This window comes from Lissotriton vulgaris, chromosome 2_1, assembly GCF_964263255.1.
Source record: "Lissotriton vulgaris chromosome 2_1, aLisVul1.2, whole genome shotgun sequence".
Classification (NCBI taxonomy): domain Eukaryota; kingdom Metazoa; phylum Chordata; class Amphibia; order Caudata; family Salamandridae; genus Lissotriton; species Lissotriton vulgaris.
The window spans coordinates 384,654,044-384,678,122 of NC_141687.1; the positions used below are offsets into that span (position 1 = coordinate 384,654,044).

At 45.2% G+C, this 24,079-nt stretch overlaps 1 protein-coding gene across 1 annotated transcript in view; it reads left to right on the forward strand.

Annotated features, from left to right (window-relative positions):
• The window catches only part of PITPNA (phosphatidylinositol transfer protein alpha), a 181,955-nt gene that overhangs the window by 98,923 nt on the left and 58,953 nt on the right, over positions 1 to 24,079 (forward strand). Inside the window, exon 8 of the mRNA XM_086955213.1 lies at positions 16,972 to 17,049. Coding sequence (XP_086811339.1) covers positions 16,972 to 17,049 — 78 coding nt within the window. The remainder of the gene's footprint in view (positions 1 to 16,971; positions 17,050 to 24,079) is intronic.

A 24,079-nucleotide genomic window follows, 5' to 3' on the forward strand; every position in this document is an offset into this window, starting at 1 on the left:
ATGAATATTAAAATTGCCCATTATTATAATTGAGTAATAAGTGGTTTGCTTCGTACTGTACTCCTCTAAAAAAATATTTCAATTCATATAAATATTCATTTAAAAAGCTGCTCTCTCCCGAGTTATAAAAATTAACAAACAATAATTTGTCTGGAGTGGTGAATTCAATTGCCAGACAATTATGGGACCCCACATCCACCCTCCCATGACTGCCTAACAATTAGAGTGAAAATAACATAAGGCGGCCCCCTCTTGCTCTACCTTACTTTGAAGGTCTTGCGGGTACACGGTATGATTTGAAACCATCCACCCAGAAGTTGTTTTCCATGTCTCCTGTAAGGATACTATATCATAATTGTTTAGGAATTTAATCCACCTTGGATCATCTTTCTTACTACAAGCCAACAAAACGGGTTCAGAAGACAGGTGGTTGAAGGCAAAAAATGTGGGAATGGCCCTACAGAAAGAGCTAGGTTTAATACATTTTGTATATGGTAGGCCTGGGCGGTAAATTCAGTTCCGCTTGCGGAATTTGGTTAATTTCTTGTTCTGCTAAAAACACGGAATTGCCCAAAATGCATGTTCGCAAGATATTTCTCCCATAGCACGCAAACAGCGTTCGCGAACAGGAAAAAAGCATCGCGAATGGGCAGAACAAACAATTCCACATGTTCGTGGAACGTTTGCTTGCTCGCTGATATTTTTAACCGTTTCGCGGAGCTTCGCGGAGCTTTGCGGAGCGCGACTACGCAAATTCCGCCCACCCCTAGTATATGTTATGTCAAACAGGAATTTGCTGTGTGAAAAGATTGTATAACTGTACAGGGCACCGAGTCATGCTCTTCTTAAGCCAGCAACTTTTATGACTTTTCCTATTCAGGATGCATACATGGTTGTCACTATCTATACTTAACAGTCATTCAGAAGCAATGTCCAATCATGAAACTCAAGATTCCAATATGGCGTAGTGTTTTTATCTACATATTATGCTGGGGCAGAATCATTGCAAGTCGGGTACAACTTACATTTAATGGACATTGCTTCAGGCTACACTGGCCTGCTGTGAAATATAGCCTGGTTAGATCACTGCTGCTCTAGAGATCTATATTTTGCTTTCAGGAGCCAGATATTTTGTTAGGTTGATCTGCTTGCTACAAAGGGCTGCAAATATCCCAACCAGCAGCACTGTTATTCTGAAAGTATCCAGTATCCAAAGTGCCATGTCACAGAGAGCTGCTATGACCAAATTTATCTTTAAAAAATGGCTTATTATCTACATAATCCTTTACAGGGTAAACACGCTGAGGATCCATTCCCTTGGACCAATTATTGTGAAACCATAACCAGGGTCTCTAGTTTTCACCTTCACTGTAACCGTAAAATGTTTAAAACACACAGTTTGCCACTAATTTCCCAAAATGTTCTTGACGGATATGATCTAAGCTCTCTGTAAATTTATTTTAAATTAGTGATGGGTTAAATTGAAACGTCTCTCGAAGTTGATTGGAATTAGGAAACTCCACACTTTTCAAAGCAGATGAAGGGATATCTTTACAATTAACTGGTGTTGGGCTGTGCCGCAAGTAATTTTGCTGTGCTGCTATACGCCAATTAGAAAGGACTTAAATGCACTGTGTTCACAAGATACAGTGTGTTTCTGTCCTTTCAGCTAGCGCTGGCATACAAATTGCAGCCATGCGCTAATGCAGGCACCCTTTCATCCTGGTACAAAGGTGTCTGTGTTGTTGGCATCATTGTTTTTGTGCAGGGAGAGGCTCTGCCCCAAAACAATCGGGAGAGGCATTTTTCTCATTCTGTGTGTGCTGTACAATGCAGCACAAGTGGAAAGAGGAAAAACAAGGAGAAATGTAGACATTTCTCCTTGTTACTCCTACTCTGAGGAGGTGTACATTTTTGGCGCTGACCCAGATTCACACTATGTTGTAAATCTGGGGCAGTGTCAAAATCCATGGGTGTTGTGGGGCAACACCCACAGCAACACCCATGGCACGCCTCCCATCTGCAATGAAAAGAAACGCTGCAACTTGTGCTGTGTGGTCTTACGTCTTATTTACAAGGCCATCAAAAACCGTACAAGGTGGCTTTGCGAGGCCTTGTAGATACGGGCCTGCACTGTGCGCATAGGAGCATCAAAAAAAGTGGCACAAGGGGCTTGTAAATATGTCCTAAGGTTTCCTAAATTTACTTGACGTAAGGTTTATCCTTTCGGGCCTTTAACGTGTGATGATTTCCTGATGCTGAATGCCCGAGGTAGGACATTCTCCAACAAAGAAATTTGAGTTTGGTGGCTGGATATGCATCACTTGAGGTAAGGGATGTAGGAAGGATGGCTTTGAGCTGAAGCCAGCTGATTTTTTTAATTAAATAACGTAATAAATTTTGCTTAGGACACTCTTGAATAGTTTAAGAAAATACACTAAGTTGCAAGTCAGACATTACACCCTTCTACTTTAAATCCCATATAATTGATAGGATTTAAAATTGGATTGTGGAAAGTTGATTGAGCGCGCTTTAACATGTACGTATTCCTTCACTCAGAATCTCATTGGTGTGGATCAGTATATCGATGACACAATATACTGAGGACAGAATATTGTATCCCAAATATCGAAAAGTAAATAAGTATAGATTTTCTATACCTTACTTCACACATATGTACCTAAAGGATAATTCACTTACCTGTAATCCTAGTTCTCGTCCAGGGGTATCCTCATCATAAACTTAAACATCAGCTTGAATATTCCCGCCAATGCGCTGGGACCCTGGAAAATATATAAGAATTATATATGAAAACATATATATACAGCTCTATATATTCACTCCAGTTCCAATTCCCCCGATGAAGATCGGACGCCAACACTGAGATAGGACTCATATGAATTTTCTTTTTGCGCTTTTTTTAATCTGCTGTAACGCGTTTCGGCATTACTGCCTTAGTCACTTTCAACAAGGTGCACTTGGCTGCCATTACAGCCTACAGAAAAGGTTCACATCAACTTTCTTTCTTCCAGCTCTAGGTGATTAAGGATTTCCTTCAGGGTTTAAAAAACTTTTCCCCACTGTCAGGCCTCCTTTTCCCCTTGGGAGTTGAACCTGGTTCTTTCCAAGCTGATGGGGCCCCCCTTTCAAACCTATTCATAAGGCGACTCTTCAGCATCTCACGTGGAAAGACTCTTTTTTTTTTTTTTTTTTTTTTTTTGGTGGCGATTACTTCAGCTCGCAGATTAAGTGAAATTCAGGCGCTCTGTTCCAAAGAACCAAACACGGTTTCCAATCACAGCAGAGTGGTTTTAAGGACCCATCCCTCCTTCCTTCCGAAGGCGGTGTCAGATTTCCAGGTCAATCAAACAATCTCACTACCTGCTTTTTTCCCACTCCATCTACAACAGTAGAAAAGTCTCTTAATTCCCTTGATCTTAAGAGAGTTATGAAATTCTACTTGGATAAATCCAAGACCATTAGAAAGTTTGATCAGTTATTTCTACACTATGGTGCCATCAGAACAGGTTTCCCAGCCTCCGCTAAAATTCTACATGATACATATTCAATACATCAATAATTAAGAGCCCCTCCCCATAGCAGGTTTCTTCATGAGGCCATAGAATGAGTGACATCATGGGCGACCCTTGTTGCTCTAAGCCTGACCGCTGCCCTTAAAAAATTTACAGTACAAAACAGAGTCAAAGCATCTGAGGACAATTTTAAAAATAACAGGGCCACCTTTGCATGTTTAAATCTAGCTTTCTTTAAAATTCTCTTCTGAAAGAGGCTCCTAGGTCGTGAATAAAAGGGGCATAGTAATACAAAGTGAAGGGTATCCTGTGGAGACCGTTGGTCGCAGCCACGCGGTCCCTTCATCTCTATAGACGATGTATATCCTGCCGGGTCAGCTCGTATGTGATGTAGAAGATTTAGCCTGAACAGTGTCATTAAAAATATATCATTGGCATTATGAAAGTAAGACAAATAAGGTTCAATGCCCACAGATGTTTTGGTTAGAAGATGTTCTCTCACTGACGATTTAAACGGCTCCCTATCTTCCCTGAGTGTTGTAACATGCTTAAAAAAACGGCCCTTAACCAGGGCCTTATCCTGCACAGATATTTTAGAAGGGTTAGTAAAAAGATCTGCACATCCCATTCCTTAGCACTAAACCCCGGCCGTCTCCCCAACTGCACCCAAGCCGCACCTGGACACACCCATGGACCCTTCACTTGCAACTCCTGCAAGTATGACGGCACCAAGACCAGCTCCACATCTACTAACACCAAACGGAGATCGGACACCAACCACCTTAAATGCATCCTTCTCAACACCCGCTCGGTCCACAAACACGCCATCGACCTTTGGAATTTACTAGACACCATCTCTCCGGACGTCGCCTTCCTAACAGAAACATGGATGAACGCCTCCTCAGCCCCAGACATCACCATTGCCATCCCTGAAGGCTACAAGATCATCCGAAAAGACCGCATCAAGCAAACAGGAGGAGGCATCGCTATCGTCCATAAGAATTCCATTCGCATCTCAACCAGCTAAGACGTCGACTTCGCTAGCGCCGAGCACCTTCACTTCCAGATCCACACCGACCCCAAGACCACACTCAGAGGCACTCTCCTCTACAGGCCACCAGGACCCCGGGCACAATTCAGTGAAGACATCACTGACTTCATCACCCCACACGCCCTCCCCTCCGAGGAATACATTCTTTTGGGAGACCTCAATTTTCACCTGGAAAAGAGCAACGGCAGCAACGCCAACACCCTTCTAGACAATCTCGCCAACCTCGGACTCAAACTACTTGTCAACACCCCCACTCACAACGCAGGTCACACACTCGACCCTATCTTCACCTCCAGCAAACATATCTCCTTCAGTCACACCACAGTTCTCCATTGGACGGACCACAGCTGCGTTCACTTTGTCTACAATAAGACCACAGCCCACAACCATCCTCAACCTATTCTGCGAAGAAACTGGAACAAAATCACCATCCACCAGATCTCCTCATCGCTGCTTCAAAACCCCCCTGCCTACTCTTCGAACCCCAACGAAGCAGCCATTAACCTCACTCAATGGCTAACCAACAGCGCCGACAACCTAGCACCTTTGAAAAAACGTCAATTCAAACTAGGCAGCAAAAACGCCTTCTGGTTCAACGATGATCTTAAGAACTCCAAGAAACTCTGTCGCTCCTTCGAGAAGGCCTGGAAAAAAGACCCAAACATCAGCACAAGGGACGCCTTCAAAAACGCCACCCGCATACACCACCAACTGATACGGACTACCAAGAAAGCCGCATTCAAGGACCGACAAGACAACAACGCCCACAACAGCAAGGAATTATTCAACATCGTCAAAGAGTTTACAAACCCCACTGCCAACTCCAACGACATCACCCCATCTCAAACCCTCTGCGACTCCCTAGCCTCGTTCTTCCACAACAAAATCGCAGACATCCACAACAGCTTGGACAACCAACCTGGAGTCCAACCCACACAAACTTCGGCTGCACCTCCACCCCCCCTTGAACACCCTTAATGACTGGAACCCAATCTCCACTGAGGACACCATCCGCCTGATGAACTCCATCCACTCTGGATCACCTACCGACCCATGCCCTCACCACATTTTCAACAAAGCGGACTTCATCATAGCACCACACCTCCGAGACGTCATCAACTGCTCCTTCAACTCCGCCACCTTCCCGGAAAGCTGGAAACACGCCGAACTCAGCGCCCTTCTGAAAAAACCCACAGCGGACCCCACCGAACTCAAAAACTACCGCCCCATCTCGCTCCTTCCATTCCCGGCCAAAGTCATCGAGAAAGCCGTCAACAACCAGCTCGCCGCCTTCCTCGAAACAAACAAATCCCTCGACTCCTCACAGTCCGGCTTCCGAGCCAAACACAGCACTGAGACCGCCCTCATCGCAGCAACAGACGACATTCGAACTCTACTGGACAATGGAGACACAGTTGCCCTCATCCTCCTCGACCTCTCCGCAGCCTTCGACACAGTCTGCCATAGCACCCTCCTACAACGCCTCAGAAACATCGGAATCCAAGGAAAAGCACTGGAATGGATCACCTCGTTCCTTGCCGGAAGAACCCAGAGAGTCCGCCTCCCACCATTCAAGTCAGAGGCCACTGAAGTCATTTGTGGCGTACCACAAGGATCTTCACTCAGCCCCACCCTCTTCAACGTATACATGAGCCCCCTCGCGGACATCGTACGCCAACACAACCTCAACATCATCTCCTATGCGGATGACACTCAACTAATCCTCTCGCTCACCAAAGACCCCAACACCGCCAAAACCAACCTACATGAAGGAATGAAAGAAGTAGCTGAGTGGATGAAGCACAGCCGTCTGAAACTGAACTCAGACAAAACTGAAGTCCTTATCTTAGGTACCTCCCCCTCCGCCTGGGACGACTCTTGGTGGCCAGAGGCCCTTGGAACTGCACCCATCCCGACAGACCACGCGCGTAACCTGGGCGTCATCCTGGATTCCTCACTCTCGATGACCAGACAAGTCAACGCCGTTTCATCCTCTTATTTCAACATTCTTCGAATGCTCAAAAAAAAATTTCGCTGGATCCCCACCGAAACCAGAAAAACGGTCACCCACGCATTGGTTACTAGCCGCCTGGACTACGGTAACACCCTATACGCCGGAACCACCGCAAAACTCCAGAAAAAACTCCAACGCATCCAGAATGCATCAGCTAGACTCATACTAGACATCCCGCGTAAAGACCACATCTCTGGTCACCTGAAAAACCTTCACTGGCTTCCCGTCAATAAGAGGATAACATTCTGCCTCCTTACCCATCCACACAAAGCACTTTACGAACTTGGACCCGAATGCCTCAACACACGACTTTCATTCTACACCCCCTCCCGCCAGCTACGCTCTTCCAACCAAGCCCTTGCTGCTGTCCCTCGCATTAACAAATCCACCATGGGAGGAAGATCCTTCTCATACCTGGCGGCTAAAACCTGGAACTCACTTCCCATTCACCTTCGCCTCACTCAGAACCACCTAGCATTCAGAAAGCTACTTAAAACCTGGATATTCGACAAATAACTCCCCACCCTTCCTCAAGCGCCTTGAGACCCTCTGGGTATGTAGTGCGCTATATAAATTACCGACTTGACTTGACTCCTTCACGTACTTTAGCCATGGGATATCAAGCCCCTAGCTGCGGGTGAGGCAGTCTGCTATGACCAGCCTACTTAATGTTTCTATGCTATTGAAGTTACAATGCAGCCGATGGGCAAACAATGCCTACATTTCTCTTTGCAGGACTTCTTTGCTGCTGTTCATTAAAAGCAGTTCAAGTGTCTTTTGGTCTTCCTGGTTTATTTGTGTATGTGCAAAGACAAGATTTCACAGCCTGTTGGTTTCTGCTGTGAGACTGCATTGTTTGTTTTTTTGGAAAACATTATATATATATATATATATATATATATATATAAGAGAGAGAGCGAGCTGTATACATATGTTTTCATATAATTTTTATATATTTTCCGGGGTCCCCGCGCATGGAAGGGTATATTCCAGTTCTTATGACTATTGATGAGGATCGGTTTATCAAAAAGGTCCACCTCAAACGGAGTTAATGTGTGTCCAGATGTTCGTGGAATACACAATGTATGTTAAAATACCCCTCACACACCAAAAGGGCCCTTGGTGTCATGCTTCATCATTGGGGTCTTCAACAAGCGACTACGCTGGAGCACCTTTCTTATGTGGGTGCTATGTGAGTGTATTGGAGTGAGTGTCACTGGGGTCAGGGGTGATATACAAGGTGATGTTAAAAAATACCTGGCCTTGTGGTAGAAAACAATATTTATTAGACACTGGCTGGTATTGTTAAAAAAAAAAAGTGATTCAGAGAGATAAAGCAAGTTAATGGGCTTTCTCTCCTGTGCGGGTCAACATGTTTCGGGGCGCCGTGCCCCTTCGTCAGGACCGGGGTCAGATCCCCCTGTCACTCACTAATGTCTTACCACAGAAAAATATTATAAAGTGTATGTACAAAGGTGTGTGATAATATTGTCATTATCAATGTGTATTGTTATATAGTTTATATCATTAGTTTCGTTAGCTCTATCAGAAATCCTGATGTAATAAGCTGAGAGAGAATGGAGTCAGTGCCCCATGAGCCAAGTCTGGACAAAGGGTATATTAGGGTCCAATAAACCCCAGCAGCTCATTGCTTCCTCCTTCGTCCGTGGCTTCTGTATTGTTGAGGATCCCCTCTAAGAGAACACTATATATATCTTGGGGGTGTGGAGTTAGGTATATTAAATCTATATGCCCTTTATATATGCACTTACCTTTAATATTCTCTCCTCGACAGTCTTTGACTGCAATCTTTTAAGGGTCAGTAGTTAGTAAGACAACCAGTATTTGAGAAAGAATGCAACTATAGAGCACAGCTTTAATGTGTGATCATATCGGAGGGTCATCGCCCCCTAAAAATATACTTCTGGCTACGGGCCTGCTTGAAAGAGCAGCTGTAGCTCAGTGATTGGAGAATTTGTAGCATTTCCTTTTGACTTTTTGCGTGTTAAATGACACTGGTGTTTTTGTGACTCTCCACAGTCCTTCAGCTCTGGTAGACCAAGTATCTCTTGGCTCTAAGGCTAGAAAAAAAGAGTCTTATATTTGTACCGGTTTCTCCTGCAGAGTGGGAGTAATACAGTTGACTGTAAAGTATATCAACCTAAAAAGTGAAGCAATACATTGTAGACTGCAGTGGAATTCTGTCCAGTACTTCCTGATTAGAGGGAGGCGATCACCTGTTTAGCAAAGCTTTTTACTGGTCTGTTTAAGTGCTCAGTTATGACAGCAGCGCAAGGAGAGAGTAAAACAGGTTCACATTTCCATTCCTTAAAAGTGCAAAACCTTCAGTGCTGGTGTCTGTTCCTGAGACAAGAACTATGGTTGTTATGTTACTTGATTTGCCGCCTCCGTTGTTAGTAGTTGTCAGTCGTCATTAATTAGAGTCTGAGTTTTCAGTGGTCATCTGCCTGCCTGAGCCATACTCTGTCATTATCTGGCATTAACGTTTATCTCTACACATGGTTCACTGCCTACGCATCTTTTGTTCCCCTTATTTTCTCCTTCAAACGTTCAATTTGTTGTGTGGTTCTATATTAATGTGAATTACTGAGCCATGCAATGGTCTGGGTAGGGGAGGATTGTTCTGTAGAATGTAAAATTCTCTTTTGACAGATGTGCTATTTATAAGTCACCCCTTTTGCAAAGTTGCCTTCTTTCATGAAATGGAGAGATTGGTTAGGGGACCCCCAAGACTTTTCTTTGTCATTGCTTATTAAACAATATGAGGGTCTACCATCAGTTCTATAATATTTAACTGTCCTTCTTGGCAACATGTGTTTTTCTTTTTTTTCCTTTTCAAGAATGAGAATTGACCGCAAAGTTTTGTTGTACATGTAGCAGCCAAAGAAAAATGGCCCCCACCATATGTACAAAAACAATGTATGCTCAAAGCGATGTTTTATCGTTTGATTGAAAGTTTCATGCTTTTGTTGGTTTCAAGTGTTTCAAAATAATGCCAGTTGAAGTGGAGAGATCTCCATTTGATTTTGATCATGTTGGTAACCATTTGGCAATTATGTCTCAAATTCAAGGCTTGCTTGTTGACCGCTTTGTACTCTACAATGATATAGGGTCTACGGTGTGGCATGCTCGCACTGTATTTTAGTGTGAAAAAATTAAGTAATATTGTCCTGTGCCCTCATTAGGCGATATGCTTCCTTCTTTGATAGCTTAATGAGTTTTTATAATCTGCTTTGGTTGGTTTTGTGCTTCCACTGTTTGTTGCTTAATTATGTGCATGGGATGCACACTAGTAAATGATATGTTCGAGGCATATGAGCTGCAGATTGTAAACTATACATTAGATCGCCACCTGGTGTTGGGCTCGGATGATTGCAGGTTGTTGTCTTCTTGTAGGAAGTCTTTGTAGTCACGAGATAGGTGACTCCTCCCTTGGACAATACTGCGCATGGGCGTCCGCTCCATCCTTAGATAGTTTTTTTCCGCCACTGGGTTCGGATGGAAAGTTTCTCCGCTCCGACTAGAAAAACACTTTTCAGAATCTTCGAAGCGCAGAACTTCCTCAAACTTGAAAAAACTACCTTCGACATCGACTACAATACTTTTCGACGCCATCAGTTCCATTTCGGTCATCGACGCGGGCCGTTGGGCCTACGACGCTGTGCGGCCTACACCACATGGAAAGAACTCTGTTCAAGAGATGTGTTCCTTATGTAACGTAACTGATTCTATGGAAAGTGCTTTGATAACATGTAACGGAACTGATGCTATGTAAAGCGCTCTGATAACCTAATCGGTTCAAGTTCGCGCTATATAAAACTCTAAATAAATAAATAAATAAGAGATGCCTGGTATGTCAAGCAAAGTTTCCACATAGCGACCACCACAAGGTCTGCAACCTCTGTCTATCGCCGGAACACGACGAGTCGACCTGCACAGCTTGAGCATCCTTCCGATCAAAGAAAACCATCCTGGACTGGAGGGCCCGTTGACACGAAATGAGGAGATCAGCTCCAGCACCGGAAGACATCTTCGACGAAGAGGTTCCCCTGGTTCCCGAAGAAGACTCACCTGATCTCCAGATCGTATCAGAGGCAGACGGCTCGGATGACTCCATCCGAACGGGTCAGCGCGTGAGTACTACTGCCCCTGCACCACATATTCTGCCCAAACTGAAGGCAACGGTCAGCACTCCGCCCAAAGTGCCCAGTCGAGACCGATTACCTGCTTCGAAAGCCGCTCTTTCCAGCCCGGCTCCGAAGAAACCAACTAAGCCTTCTAGTGCCTCAACACTGAGCAAGCCTCTTCCATTGGCACAGAAAAATAAAGATGCTGAAGCGCCGAAGCCAAAAGACCCTTCGGCACCGAAGCCAAAAGACCCTTCGGCAGCAAAGCCAAAAGACCCTTCGGCACCGAAACCAAAAGACCCTCCGGCTCTGAAGCCAAAAGTTCCTTCGGCTCCAAAGCCGAAAGTCCCTTCGGCTCCAAAGCCGAAAGTCCCTTCGGCTCCAAAGCCGAAAGTCCCTTCGGCTCCAAAGCCGAAAGACCCTTCGGCTCCGAAGCCAAAAGACCCTTCGGCTCCGAAGCCAAAAGACCCTTCGGCACCGAAGCCAAAAGACCCTTCGACACCGAAGCCAAAAGACCCGTCGGCACCGAAGCCCAAAACAGTACCTGCACCGAAACAAGCACCGGCTCCGAAGCCGTCCACTTCTACATCTTCGGAACCGAAGAACTCAAAGCCTGATTCCGAGGTGCCCAAATCCTCGAACATGCCTGCAAAGCCGAAAACGACACCTTTGGCATCGAAAACTATGCCACAGGACGTTATAACACCTCCCAAGGCTAAAGACACACGACAACCTCCTCTGGAACCGAAAAAATCGACGCCCAAGAAGGTTGTAGAGGAGGAAGAACGTTTTAGACCAGATCGTCGGCAAAAGAAGACATAGACCCAAGGACAGGTCATGTAGGTGCTACACCTCCCAAGAAGAGACCAGCAGATGCACCACCCACACCTGTGGTTCCTGCCAAAAATGACTGTACAACATCTCCTATGCACCCTTCCTCTCCTGTACCTTCCTTTCCTTCTTCTCCTGTTCCTCCTAACATATCACCTCAAATCTCTCCTGTACATTCTCCATTATCCTCCCATTCCCCACAGCAGAATGATGATGAATACAATTTGGGTGGAGGGGAGGACATGCAAGAACCTGATTCATACCATGTAGATGAGGGTGTATGGGACTTTTCAGACCCAAAAAATGTGCCTCTATGGGACTTTACAAACCCACAAAATGTGCCTGACATTCCTGAACCGCAGTCATACCCATCAAAACGTTCCCCTCCAGAAGATAGGATTGGTTTTGGTCATCTGTTAAACAGAGCTGCTGTTTACCATGGAGTCCCTATGCATTCCGATGACATAGAGGAGGATTTTCTCCTAAATACCTTGGAGCAGTCTCAGCGGTCTGCTCAAATTCTTCCCATGTTCAAGGGGGTTATAAAACACGCTCCAGAGGTATTTAAAGACCCTGTACGCACTAGAATATTAAACCCTAGAATCGAGAAAAAATATAGACCCGCACCCACAGAACCAGTCTACATTAAAGGACATCTGCCACTAGACTCATTAGTTGTGGCCAATGCTAGGAAGAGGGCAAACTCTGAAACTTCTGGCGAAGCACCCCCACCTGACAAAGAATCAAAAGTAATTGACACGTCAGGTAAAAGAATAGCTGCAAAAACTACAAACCTTTGGCGTACAGCAAATATACAAGCCCTCCTCTCTCGTTACGATAGGGCTCATTATGACCAATTTGAAAAACTATTTGAGCACCTACCAGATCAGTACAAAGATCAAGCAAATGACCTTATACAGGAAGGCAAGTTAATATCCAATGCCTCAATAAAATGCGCGCTAGATGTCGCAGACACAGCATCTAGAGATGTAAATACCAGTGTCATACTCAGGAGACATGCTTGGTTACACATTTCAGGGTTTAAACAAGAAGTGCAAACCACCATTTTAAACCAACCATTTAATCAAAACCAGTTATTTGGCCCAGATGTAGACACTACACTGGAAAAAATGAAGAGAGATACCAACACCGCATAGTCTATGGGGACTTTACAGTCCACACCAACTACAATGCTCTTTTCGTTACTCCTTTTACAGAGGAGGCTCCAAACAAACTGGAGCAGACACTACAACATCTTTCAAATCCCAAACATCCTCTAACAAGGGATACTTTAGAGGAGGATACAGAGGCAATAATAACAAAGGAAAAGGTTGCGGTAATAATAACAGCCAATCCTCTTCCGCCACAAAACAGTGACTTCCCTCTGCTTCCTCCATAGCATTCCACTCCTGTAGGGGGCAGATTAACACAGTTCCTGCCTATCTGGAACTCCATTACAACAGACAAGTGGGTAAGACAGATTATCCAACATGGCTACTGCCTAGAACTTACAGCAACCCCTCCAACCATACCTCGTAGGCAGCGTCCAATGTCTACAGACCATCTAACTCTGCTTCAACAGGAGGTCCTATCACTTCTACAAAAAAGATGCTATTCAAATAGTTCCTTTAGAAGAACAAGGAACAGATGTTTACTCGCTGTACTTTGTAATTCCCAAGAAGGACGGAACACTAAGGCCAATTCTCGACCCCAGGCCCCTCAACCATTACATACAATCAGATCATTTTCATATGATCATTCTACAACAAGTGCTTCCCCTGCTGCAACAAGGCGACTTCCTTACAACACTAGATCTAAAGGACGCCTACTTCCATATCCCCATACATCCTGGCCACAGAAGGTATCTAAGGTTTGTACTGGAAGGACAACTCTATCAGTTCAAAGTCCTCCCATTCGGACTGACAACGGCGCCAAGAGTATTCACAAAGTGCCTAGCAGTGGTAGCAGCACATCTCAAAAGACAACAAATACATGTCTTCCCTTATCTGGACGAGTGGCTCATAAAAGCCAAGTCATTCAACCAGTGTGTCCAACACACACATCAGACAATTGAAACATTGCACGACTTAGGGTTTACAATAAACTACACCAAGTCGCACCTGCAGCCTCCGCATGTACATCAGTAACCAGGAGCTACACTAAACACGTCTACAGCCCTAGCGTACCCCAGTCCAGCCAGGATACAAAGCATTCAAGCCTTAGTCGCCACTTTTCAACACCAGCAGTCTCTGCAAGCCAGGGTGTTCATGAGACTAATAGGCATGATGGCATCTTGCATCTTCATAGTACCACACGCAAGATTGCAAATGCGCCCATTACAAGAATGCCTAGCACAACAATGGAACCAAGCTCAAGATCAACTAACAGACCTGGTGTTGGTAGACAGCCGCACGCATCGCTCTCTGCAGTGGTGGAACACCAAAAACTTGACAAAGGGGCGGCCGTTCCTCGAGCCTGTTCCACAAACAGTGTTCACAACAGTCTCACAGGGGAGCCCATCTCTTACATCACACAACTCCGGGCCAATGGACCAATCAACAAAAACTGTTCCATATCAACCATATCAATACAATATCAACCATCAATATCATACCAACCATCTAGAGCTGCTAGCAATATTCTTAGCACTCAAGACTTTTCAACTTCAAGTACAAAACAAAGCTGTCCTAATCCGGAGGGACAATATGACAGCCATGTACTATAGACAAAAACAGGGTGGGACACACTCTCTGCAACTGTCCCAACTTGCACAGAACATTTGGAGATGGGCCATTCCTCAAAACATTTATCTGTTAGCGGAACACCTTCCAGGAGTTCACAATCAGATAGCAGATCTGTTAAGTCGTCAGTCACAACAGTTTCACGAATGGGAACTACATCCACAAGTTCTTCAGCCACTCTTCCAAAGGTGGGGGCACCCACACATAGATCTGTTTGCCACACACGAAAATGCAAAATGCCTAGCCTTCGCCGGCAGGTTTCCACACCCACTGTCCGAAGGCAATGCGATATGGTTGAACTGGTCAGGCAGATTTGCATACGCTTTTCTGCCTCTCCCACTCATTCCATTAGTAGTGCGCAAGCTCAGACAACAGACTCTCACATTGGTCCTGGTCGCTCCCACATGGGCACGCCAACCGTGGTTCACCACACTACTACATCTCTCTCTAGTTCCACATCAAAAGTTACAGCTAACACCCTCCCTGTTAACACAGAACCATGGAGAAATCAGACACCCAGACCCAAACCAACTGAATTTGGCGATCTGGCTTCTGAGGTCTTAGAGTTTGGTTATCTAAACCTTACACCAGACTGTATGAACATCATTAAAGAGGCTAGGAAACCCACTACCAGAGCGTGTTATGCCGCTAAATGGAAAAGATTCGCAATATATTGCAAAAATATTCACATTGATCCCCTGGATGCTTCCATCCAAAATATAATTTGCTACCTTTTACATCTACAAAGGTCTAATTTGGCATATTCTTCCATACGCCTGCACCTTGCAGCAATTGCTGCCTATTTACAAAACAGGCAACATCTGTCTCTATTCAGAGTATCTGCAATCAAAGCATTCATGAAAGGATTAAAAAGAATACTCCCACCCAGATTGCCACCTTCTCCTGTGTGGAACCTGAATCTTGTCCTTACAAGACTCATGGGGCCCCCTTTCGAGTCTCTACATAAATGTGAACTGCAATTCCTAACATGGAAAACAGCTTTCCTTGTTGCCATTACCTCTCTCAGAAGAGTAAGTGAGATTAAGCTTTCACTATACAAGAACCATTTTTTCAAATACATCCTAACAAAGTGGTTCTTAGATCTAATCCCAAATTTCTTCCAAAGGTCATCACTCCTTTTCACGTAAATCAATCCGTAGAGTTGCCTGTGTTTTTCCAAAACCCAGACTCTGTAGCAGAATGGGCTTTGCACACATTAGATATTAAAAGGGCTCTTTTATACTATATGGATAGAACTACATCCTTTCGAAAGACAAAACAACTGTTTGTATCTTTCTCTCCTCCACACAAAGGCAACCCCATCGCAAAAGGTGGGATTGCAAGGTGGATTGTAAAGTGTATACAAATATGCTATATTAAAGCTAAACGTACATTAACAGTTCCTCCTAGAGCGCACTCCACTCGCAAACTAGGAGCCTCTATGGCTTTCTTAGGAAACATACCACTAGAGGACATATGCAAGGTAGCAACATGGTCTACACCACACACCTTCAGGAAACACTATTGTGTTGATGTGCAAGCCAAGCAGCAAGCTGCAGTTGGCCAGTCTGTCCTTAGAACTCTCTTTCAAACTACTGCAACGGATACAGGTGAACACCGTTAAGGGAGACACTGCTGCACAATCGATGCATAGTGTACAATCTGCAGCTCATATGCCTCGAACAGAAAATGCTACTTACCAGTATGCATCTGTTCTTGGCATGTAGAACTGCAGAGTTGTACACGCCCTCCCGCCTCCCCGGGACTTGTATCCGTTCCAGTTTTTCATCTTACTTAGATGCACACGCATGGACATCCTTTTTTCTTTACTTCTACTAACTCCATCATTTCCCATCATGGCGAAAAACAATCTAAGGATGGAGCTGATGCCCATGCGCATTATTGTCCAAGGGAAGAGTAACCTATCTCGTGACTACAAAGACTTCTTCCAATTTAATTTAATTGCGGGTTTATATAGCGCTAGGAATCGACTCCCGGAGGAGTATCTCCGCGCTTCGACCGCTGGGGAACCCGTCCTGGCTCACCCTGAGAGATGGTCCCTAATGGGTATCTCTAAGGTGCGACCAGGCATCCCTGGCGGTCTGGGGGGGCCGTTATGAAGATGAGGCAAGCTAATGCCCAGAGTTGCCGAGTGTGGTCCCTGACTGGAGTAGGCACCGAGGCGAGAATTATCGAGCCCGCTGACCCTGGTCCACGACCCTGCCGCGTCGGGAATCTAACCCTGGTCCGGGGCCGTCCTCTGCTTACGGGTCTGCCGCCTCTAACCAGTGAGCCACACCACTCCAAGACAACGACCTGCAATCATCCGAGCCCAACACCAGGTGGCGATCTAATGCATAGTGTACAACTCTGCAGCTCTACATGCCAAGAACAGATGCATACTGGTAAGTAGCATTTTCCTTACATTGGTCTTTGCTTAATAATTTTGCTGTACTGCACATGGGAAAGTGGTATGTTTGCAGAATACATTGCTCAATGCATCGTATTCTGCTTTGCAGTGTGTGTTGATTAAAGACGTTCTTGCACTGTGCATTGCTTGATGATCTATAAAAAATGTCCCTCATAAATACAATTTTTGCTGATTCCAGGTCGACTCTTTCTTGTTGTAATTCTTTTGTTCATTATTCTGTAGGATTATAAACCAGATGAAGACCCATCAAAATTCAAATCTGCGAAGACTGGCCGTGGTCCTCTGGGCCCTGATTGGAAGGTACAGATAACATGATGTGACATTGATTTGCACTTGAAAAAGCATCCTGTCATGATTTACAGGATCCAGTTTATATTAATATTGAATCATGAGATTGTTAGATCCAGTCAAGTGTTGGGAAGGCAGCAAGGTTTTGAAATAGGTTGAATATTGATGGAAGGGGCATGTGATAGCTCTAGAAGCCAGTGGTTAATTACTCCCCTAACAATATGATTAATGGTTTTGCTGCTAAATGTAAAATACTAGCTGAATGGTTTTATTTCACAGTGTACTTCTGTATTTAATACTTACAATGGCACCCCCTGAAAAGCAATGCGGAATCTACTAACTTTGACTGAAAATAATAGTGCACAAATTAGCATGTACTTCAGTTCTCAGTAATGCTAAGGGCTGTTGGCTATCAGTCAAATTAGTCGATATCCAAAAGGTGCCTTTAAAGTCAGTAAGTATTTGTAGCCACATCTGAAACTACTCTGGAGGAGCAGGCCAGGACCACTGCCAGGGCAATGCCACAAGAATCAAGGAATGCATGTAAAATGAAGATAGAAAGCCAGGCCTTTCATTTTTGTAGTGTACATCCTAAATTCATGTCACATAATTCAGTGGGGTGATTACCATAATAGCACTTTAGTATATAACACTGTGAGTCCAAAATATCAGCAAAAGCACTCTGAAAAATAGGACAGAATACAAGTATGTTGTAAAGTTTTTGTGTAATGGTTAAGGGTTAAAGGAATGGTTTAATGTAGAACAAAGGTGAAATCGGTTAAGTTAAAAGAGGAGGGAATACAGAAGGGTCTCCTAGTGTTTTATCACCAAATAAAAGCAGCTCCACCTGGAGCCCAAGACCCGAGAGGGGTGGAGAGTGATGTAGGCGGAGCACACTAACAAAAAAACCAACAGCAAATGGAACAAATGCTCACTCGGGACACATCCAATGAAATAATGTTCTTTTACTGCTAAAAACTGAGTTTTTGAGCAGTAAAGAAAACTTTACTTGATCTAAAATGCTTATTACGCATTCCTCTAGTAAAGCCTGACTGCTCTTTGCCACTCTATCTGGACTGAGCAAAGGATTTATTATCGTGAATCCAAGGACAATCTTTGGGGTATTGTGAGAGTATTGCATGGTGAAGCCTAACCACAACCACATAATACTCTACCTTCCTATATTGGTGTAACAGCGGTGGGATCCTCAACTTGTGGTTCGCGTAGCACCAAGTACTAACTGATTTTTGCATGAGAAATACACTATTGACTTTAGACTCCATTTTTTTTTTTTTCAATTTTACTTTCATTTTTAATTGGAATCTTAGGGCCCCGTGTAGACTCCCATTCCAACAGTACAACAAAAGACATAAAAATTTAGGAACTAGTTTTTTAATACTTTTTTAAAAGGTCCAACCTTCAGGTAAAAGGTTAGGCACAATGGAGGCTGGTAAGAATCTCGACCTGTCAGTCATCCCAGCCCTGAAGATCAGTGAAGCTAGGTTCATTAGCTATAGAGTTACAGCTAAAAAGGAGCGACTCCGCTCCAATGAGAAAGACGAACTAGAAAGAGAGGGCCATTACTCAGTGGAGGAGCTTGAAGAAGGTGAGGCTTATGCCCTAACCCAAATTGAAGATTCTGGAGAAGAAGGTGAACGCCAAAACTCTCCACCCTTTACCAGACCCCCTTCATGAGGGAGAAGTGACAGGAATCAATCTAGGAGACCTCCTACTGGTAAGGTGGTAGGTAGCCTTGAGGAAAAGCTTCATCTCCTATTAGAGGAGAAAATAATTGAACTAGAGGAAAGGAGACAGGCCGTTGAAGGAAGGGCCAAGATGGGCTTGAAGCCCAAAGATAATGGCGGCATGGCAGCAGCTACTTTAATAGGAAGAAAGAGCAATCTTTGATTCTAAAATCTCCAAGGGATGGTCCCCAAGTTTAGTGATGGTGATGACCAGAAAAAGGGTGGTCAGAATTCCCAGCAGGTAAAGGCGGTGAGCAACAACAAGAATAAAAAGAAAGGGTTCTCTAAAGGCCCCAAAGTTCTTCTCAGGAGGATGGGTCAGAAACTTCTCCCAGACCAAACGCAAGGGTGATAAGGGTAGGTGATAAGGGTAAAACTGGGACCTAGCAAAGGCTTCTGGATTCTCTCATGACTGTCATCAGCCTGGACATATGAAAAGAGATGTAGGATTCTCCAAAATGTCCCCCCCGGTGGACAATCCAAAGGATTGGCTAGCCTGAGAGTGGCGATGGAAGTGTACTCAGGAGAGGCCAGAGGATACACTGAGGCTACTTTAATTTCCCTTAGTGGGGTGGTTATTGAAGCCCTGGCTATCCTACCTCCAGGCCTGAAAGTATAGACAAAAGACCTAAAATCAGTGGGACTGAGGAAGAGGCTCTGAGGGATACAGGTGCCAGTGACTCTATAGAGGTTGTTAGACTGGTTTTTCCAGACCAAATGATACCTGGTGTTAGTCAACAGGTTACCAGTGAGGTCAACAATACTAAGCTCCACCCAATGGCTTTGGTAAGCTTAGAGTGGGGAGGGGTTACTATACCAAAGAAGGTGGTTGTGTAACCTGCCATTCCTGTGGAGAGTCTGTAGGGAAATGATCTGGAGACTTCTGCTTGGGCAGAAGTTGAAAGGAAGGCTCATGCAAAAATACTAGGTCTCCATGAGTGTGTGTGTGTGTGTGTTGCCACAACCAGCGATTCAGGGACGTCATTTGAGCCCGTATCCTGAAATAGTGGACCAAGACACCCAAAACAAGAGAAAGGACAATAATTCTACTGAGACAGCTTCATAGTGGTCACAGTGGGGGTGAGGCGGGGGAGTTCTCCTGAGAGTGAAGCCCTGGTGCCTGAGAAGGGAATTGCAGCTTAAGGAGTCTTTCCTGACCTAGTAGATCTCCTAAGTGCAAGGGACCCCTTCAGAGAGGACCCATTCAAAGGGCAAAGGACATGCGCAAGCTGCTTAAAGCTAGCAAGCTTCAAGACATGAAGAGGTAGAGGTCAATGGCAGAGCCTACTGGGAAGAAAGGCTTCTGTACACTGAGGCCAGGCACCCCAAACCAGGGACAGGCACGAGAGTGGTGGTCCCCCAAGTCTACACAGCGCTTATTCTGATCTGAGCACATAACATCCCCCTGGCTAGACATCTGGGACACACCAAAACCTGGGGCGGGTTGTTTGTGCATTTTTATTGGCCCCAAATGTCTGAAAAAGTAAAGTAGTTTTATTGCTCCTTTATCACCTGTCAAGCCAGTGGCAAGACAAGGCCAAAACCAAAAGCTCCTTAATTCCACTCCCTTTGAGATGGTAGGTATTGACATTGTTGACCTGCTTGACTCTCAACCTGCATCTGGTAATATATTCATTGTAGTGGACCAATCCACTGGGTACCCAGAGGTAGCAAAAGCCCTCCTTGGTATCTTCAACAGTGGAGGGTTTCCTAAAGAGGTGGTCTCTGATAGAGGGACACATTTCATACCTGCATACATAAGCGCTGTGTGGGATGAGTGTGGAGTGAGCTACAAGTTCCCCACCCAGTATCACTCTCAGACAAATGCTTTAGTTGAAGGGTTCAACAAAACCATGAAAGGCATGATTTGGGTCTACCTTAAAAACTCGAAAGGAGGTAGGATGTCCTGTTACCTTGCCTCTTGTTTGCATACAAAGAGGTGCCACAAATGTGGGTTGGACTCAGCTGTTTTGAGCTTTTCTTTGGCCATCCCGTAAAGATCCTCTAAGTCTAGTGAGGAAAGGATGGGAGAAACCTCTCATAGAGCCCACAGAGGACATAGTGGACTATGTACTGGGCCTGCGTTCACGTATGGCTGAGTACATGAAGAGAGCAAACAAACATTTGGAGGCCAGCCCATAGCTGATAAAGCACTGGTATGACCAGAGTCAGCACTGGCCGAGTACCAACCAGGTCAGTTTGTGTCAGTGTTGGAGCATGTGGCTCAAAGGCTCCCAGGGCCTTCCAAGATAAGTGGACTGGGCCCTATCCCATTTTGGAGAAGAAAGGGGAAGTCACCTACTTGGTAGACGTAAGCACTCCCAGGAGTCCTTATAGAGTTCTCCATGTAAATCACCTAAAGCCACACCAGGGACATAGCTGACATGACCATGCTCATGGACACTAATGGAGGCTAGGAGGAGGGGGAAAGTGAACCCCTCCCTGACCTACTGTCAAATAACCCACAAGATGGTTCCGTAGAGAGTATTGTTTTATCAGACGGTCTGATTGTGCAACAGCAGTCTGACTTCAGGCAAGTCCTAGGCCAGTTTGATTAGCTCTTTTCTTTGACCGCTGGTCAGACAACATTGTGTACCCATGATGTGAACACTGGTGACCGCCTCCCTGCCAAAAAAGAAGAAATATACAGACTGTCTGACTACTTCAAAGTTGAAGTAAGCAAAATGCTAGAGCCAGGGGGATGAAGCAAACTGACAGTGCCTCGGCAAGCTCAGTGGTACTGGTCACCAAACCTCACTAAAAGGTAAAAAAAGAAAGATGAGGTTTTGTGTGGATTGCATAGGTTTAAATGCAGTCACTAAAACTGATGCACACCCCATTCCAAGAGCAGATGAGCTCATTGAAAAGCTGGGTAGAGCCAAATTCCTGAGTACCTTTGAATTAACATCAGGGTGTACTGGCAGATTGGACTCACCGGGGGAGCAAAGTAGAGGTCTTCATTTTTAACCCCAGAAGATCACTTACAATTTAAGGTGATGACTTTTGATCTAAAAAATGCACCTGCCAATTTTCAAAGGTTGTTGAATCGAGTTCTTTCAGACCTGGACAACTTCAGTGCAGCAGAGCTATATGATATAGCTGTCTTTAGTTCTACCGGGGAGGGTCACCTGGTCCAACTGAGGGACATTTTACAGCCCTGCAGCAGGCAGGCCTAATTATCAAGGCTAGTATGTGCCAGATAGGAAAGAGTTCTGTTGTGTAGTTGGGCCCCCTTGTAGGTGGAGGCCAAGTCCAACCTCTGCAACCCAAGATCCATACCATTCTGAAGTGGGAGGCTCCCAAAAAAACAAGACCCAAATCAGAGCATTTCTTGGCTTGACTGTGTTCTACAGGAGGTTTGTGAAAGGGTATGGAACCCTTGTGACCCCACTCAATAAACCTACCCCCGATAGGTAGCCTAAGTAGGTCGTCTGGATCAGGATGCCAAAAGGCCTTTGACACCCTGAAGGAGGCTATGTGCTCAGCACCTGTCCTGAAGGCACCAGACTATGGAAAGGAGTTCATTGTCTAAACAGACACTTCTGAACATGAGATTTGGACAGTGTTGTCACAAACAAATGATGAGGGCCAGGATCGACCAGTTGCCTATATCAACGGGCAACTCCTCCCTAGAGATCTGCTTTGAAGTGCCATTGAGAGGGAAGCCTTTGCGGTGGTTTGGTACCTGAAAAAGCTGAGACCATACTTGTTTGGGAGTCAATTAAAGGTTTAAACCAACCACAGGCCCCTCCGATGGCTGATGCAGATGAGGAGAGAACTCCAAATTGTTGAGATGGTCCATATCCATACAGAATAAGGCCTTTTCAGTAGAACACAGACTAGGGACTGACCATGCCAATGCAGATGGCCTTTCCAGGTTTTCCCACTTAGACTATTATAACTACAAGGGGATAGGTTAGCTGCTCATTACCTTTTGTCTGAGGGAAGGTGGGGAAATGTCATGTAGGAAAGTACCCTTTTTTGTATTCTACCCCAGCCCCCCGCCAACCCCCCCCCCCCCGCCCCCACCCATCACCTTTTGCTCCAATACTGATGGTTATGACTCTGAAAGTGCACTGGAGCCTGCTGCCCAGGCCCTAATTGGCAAGGACTTTAACCCTCTTATAAGTACCTAGTATATGGTGCCAGTGGTACCCAGGGCATGGGTGTTAAAGGGGTCATCTGGGCCTGAAGTACTGTTTGTGCCACCGTGAGTAACCCAAGTAAACTACTGACAGCAGGCCTGCCATTGCAGACTGCAGAAGCAGTGCAAACGTCTCAAACTATACTTGACCCTCACCATGTGTGGCAACGTCAATGAAATATTTTTTATATATTCCCGTCACCCCATAGGAGGGCTGTCTGAGCCCAGGAGGCAGGGTGCATTATATGGGAAACATCCTTTACAACGCATCTTTTACAACGCAGTACCTTTACGATGCAACTTTTACAACGCAAACCATTACAACACATTGCGCTGGGGGGAGCTCTAGGATAGGGAATAAGTTTAATTTACTATCCAACACCCTCCCTAGTGTCCACGGGGACTGGAGTTGGAATAGTAATTAAACTATTCACTATCCAGCACCCCAAAGCGCTATGCGTTGTAAAGGTTTGCGATGTAAAAACCGCGTTGTAAAGGCATGCGTGGTAAAAGCATGCGTTGTAACGTCATACATCCGCATTATATTAAAGGTGTGGGCATGTATGTGCAAGCTTATATGTTCCTATAGTGACCTTGAACATTAAATGATAGGCAGTTAATAGGATTGAATGGTTTGACACCCTGGCCAACTTGAGGTCGGCAGCTCCATTATGGTACCACCAAAATATGTCATGATTGGCATCAAACAATGTCCCTCTCTCACCCCTGACACAAATCTTGTGCTGATGACAATGTGGCATGCACAGAGTTTGGCTACCTTAGAGGTTGTCTTACTGGTTGCCCCAGCCTTTCTTGTGCTCTGGCTACCAACCCGCAGCTGTTGCTGCTGCTGCCAAGACAGGAATCGGACTCCATGCCAGGAGGTGTGACCTCCGCAAGGAGTCAGAAAAACTTGCTTGGGCAGGAAGGAGGTCACCTCTCCCTCCCTGACAAGATGGCTAGTGAAGTGGTATATCAAGACAGTGAGCTTCAAATCCTTCACAGCAACCAGGCTGCCTCCCAAAGGAAACAGCCATCCTCTGGCCCCAGGCACATTTGCACCCAGGCTGGCGGGAAAAATTAGATTTCCAAGAGGAGGTGTACACCCCCAAAAGGCTAGCTTAACCTTTAGAGTTGGCAATATGGTCTTAAC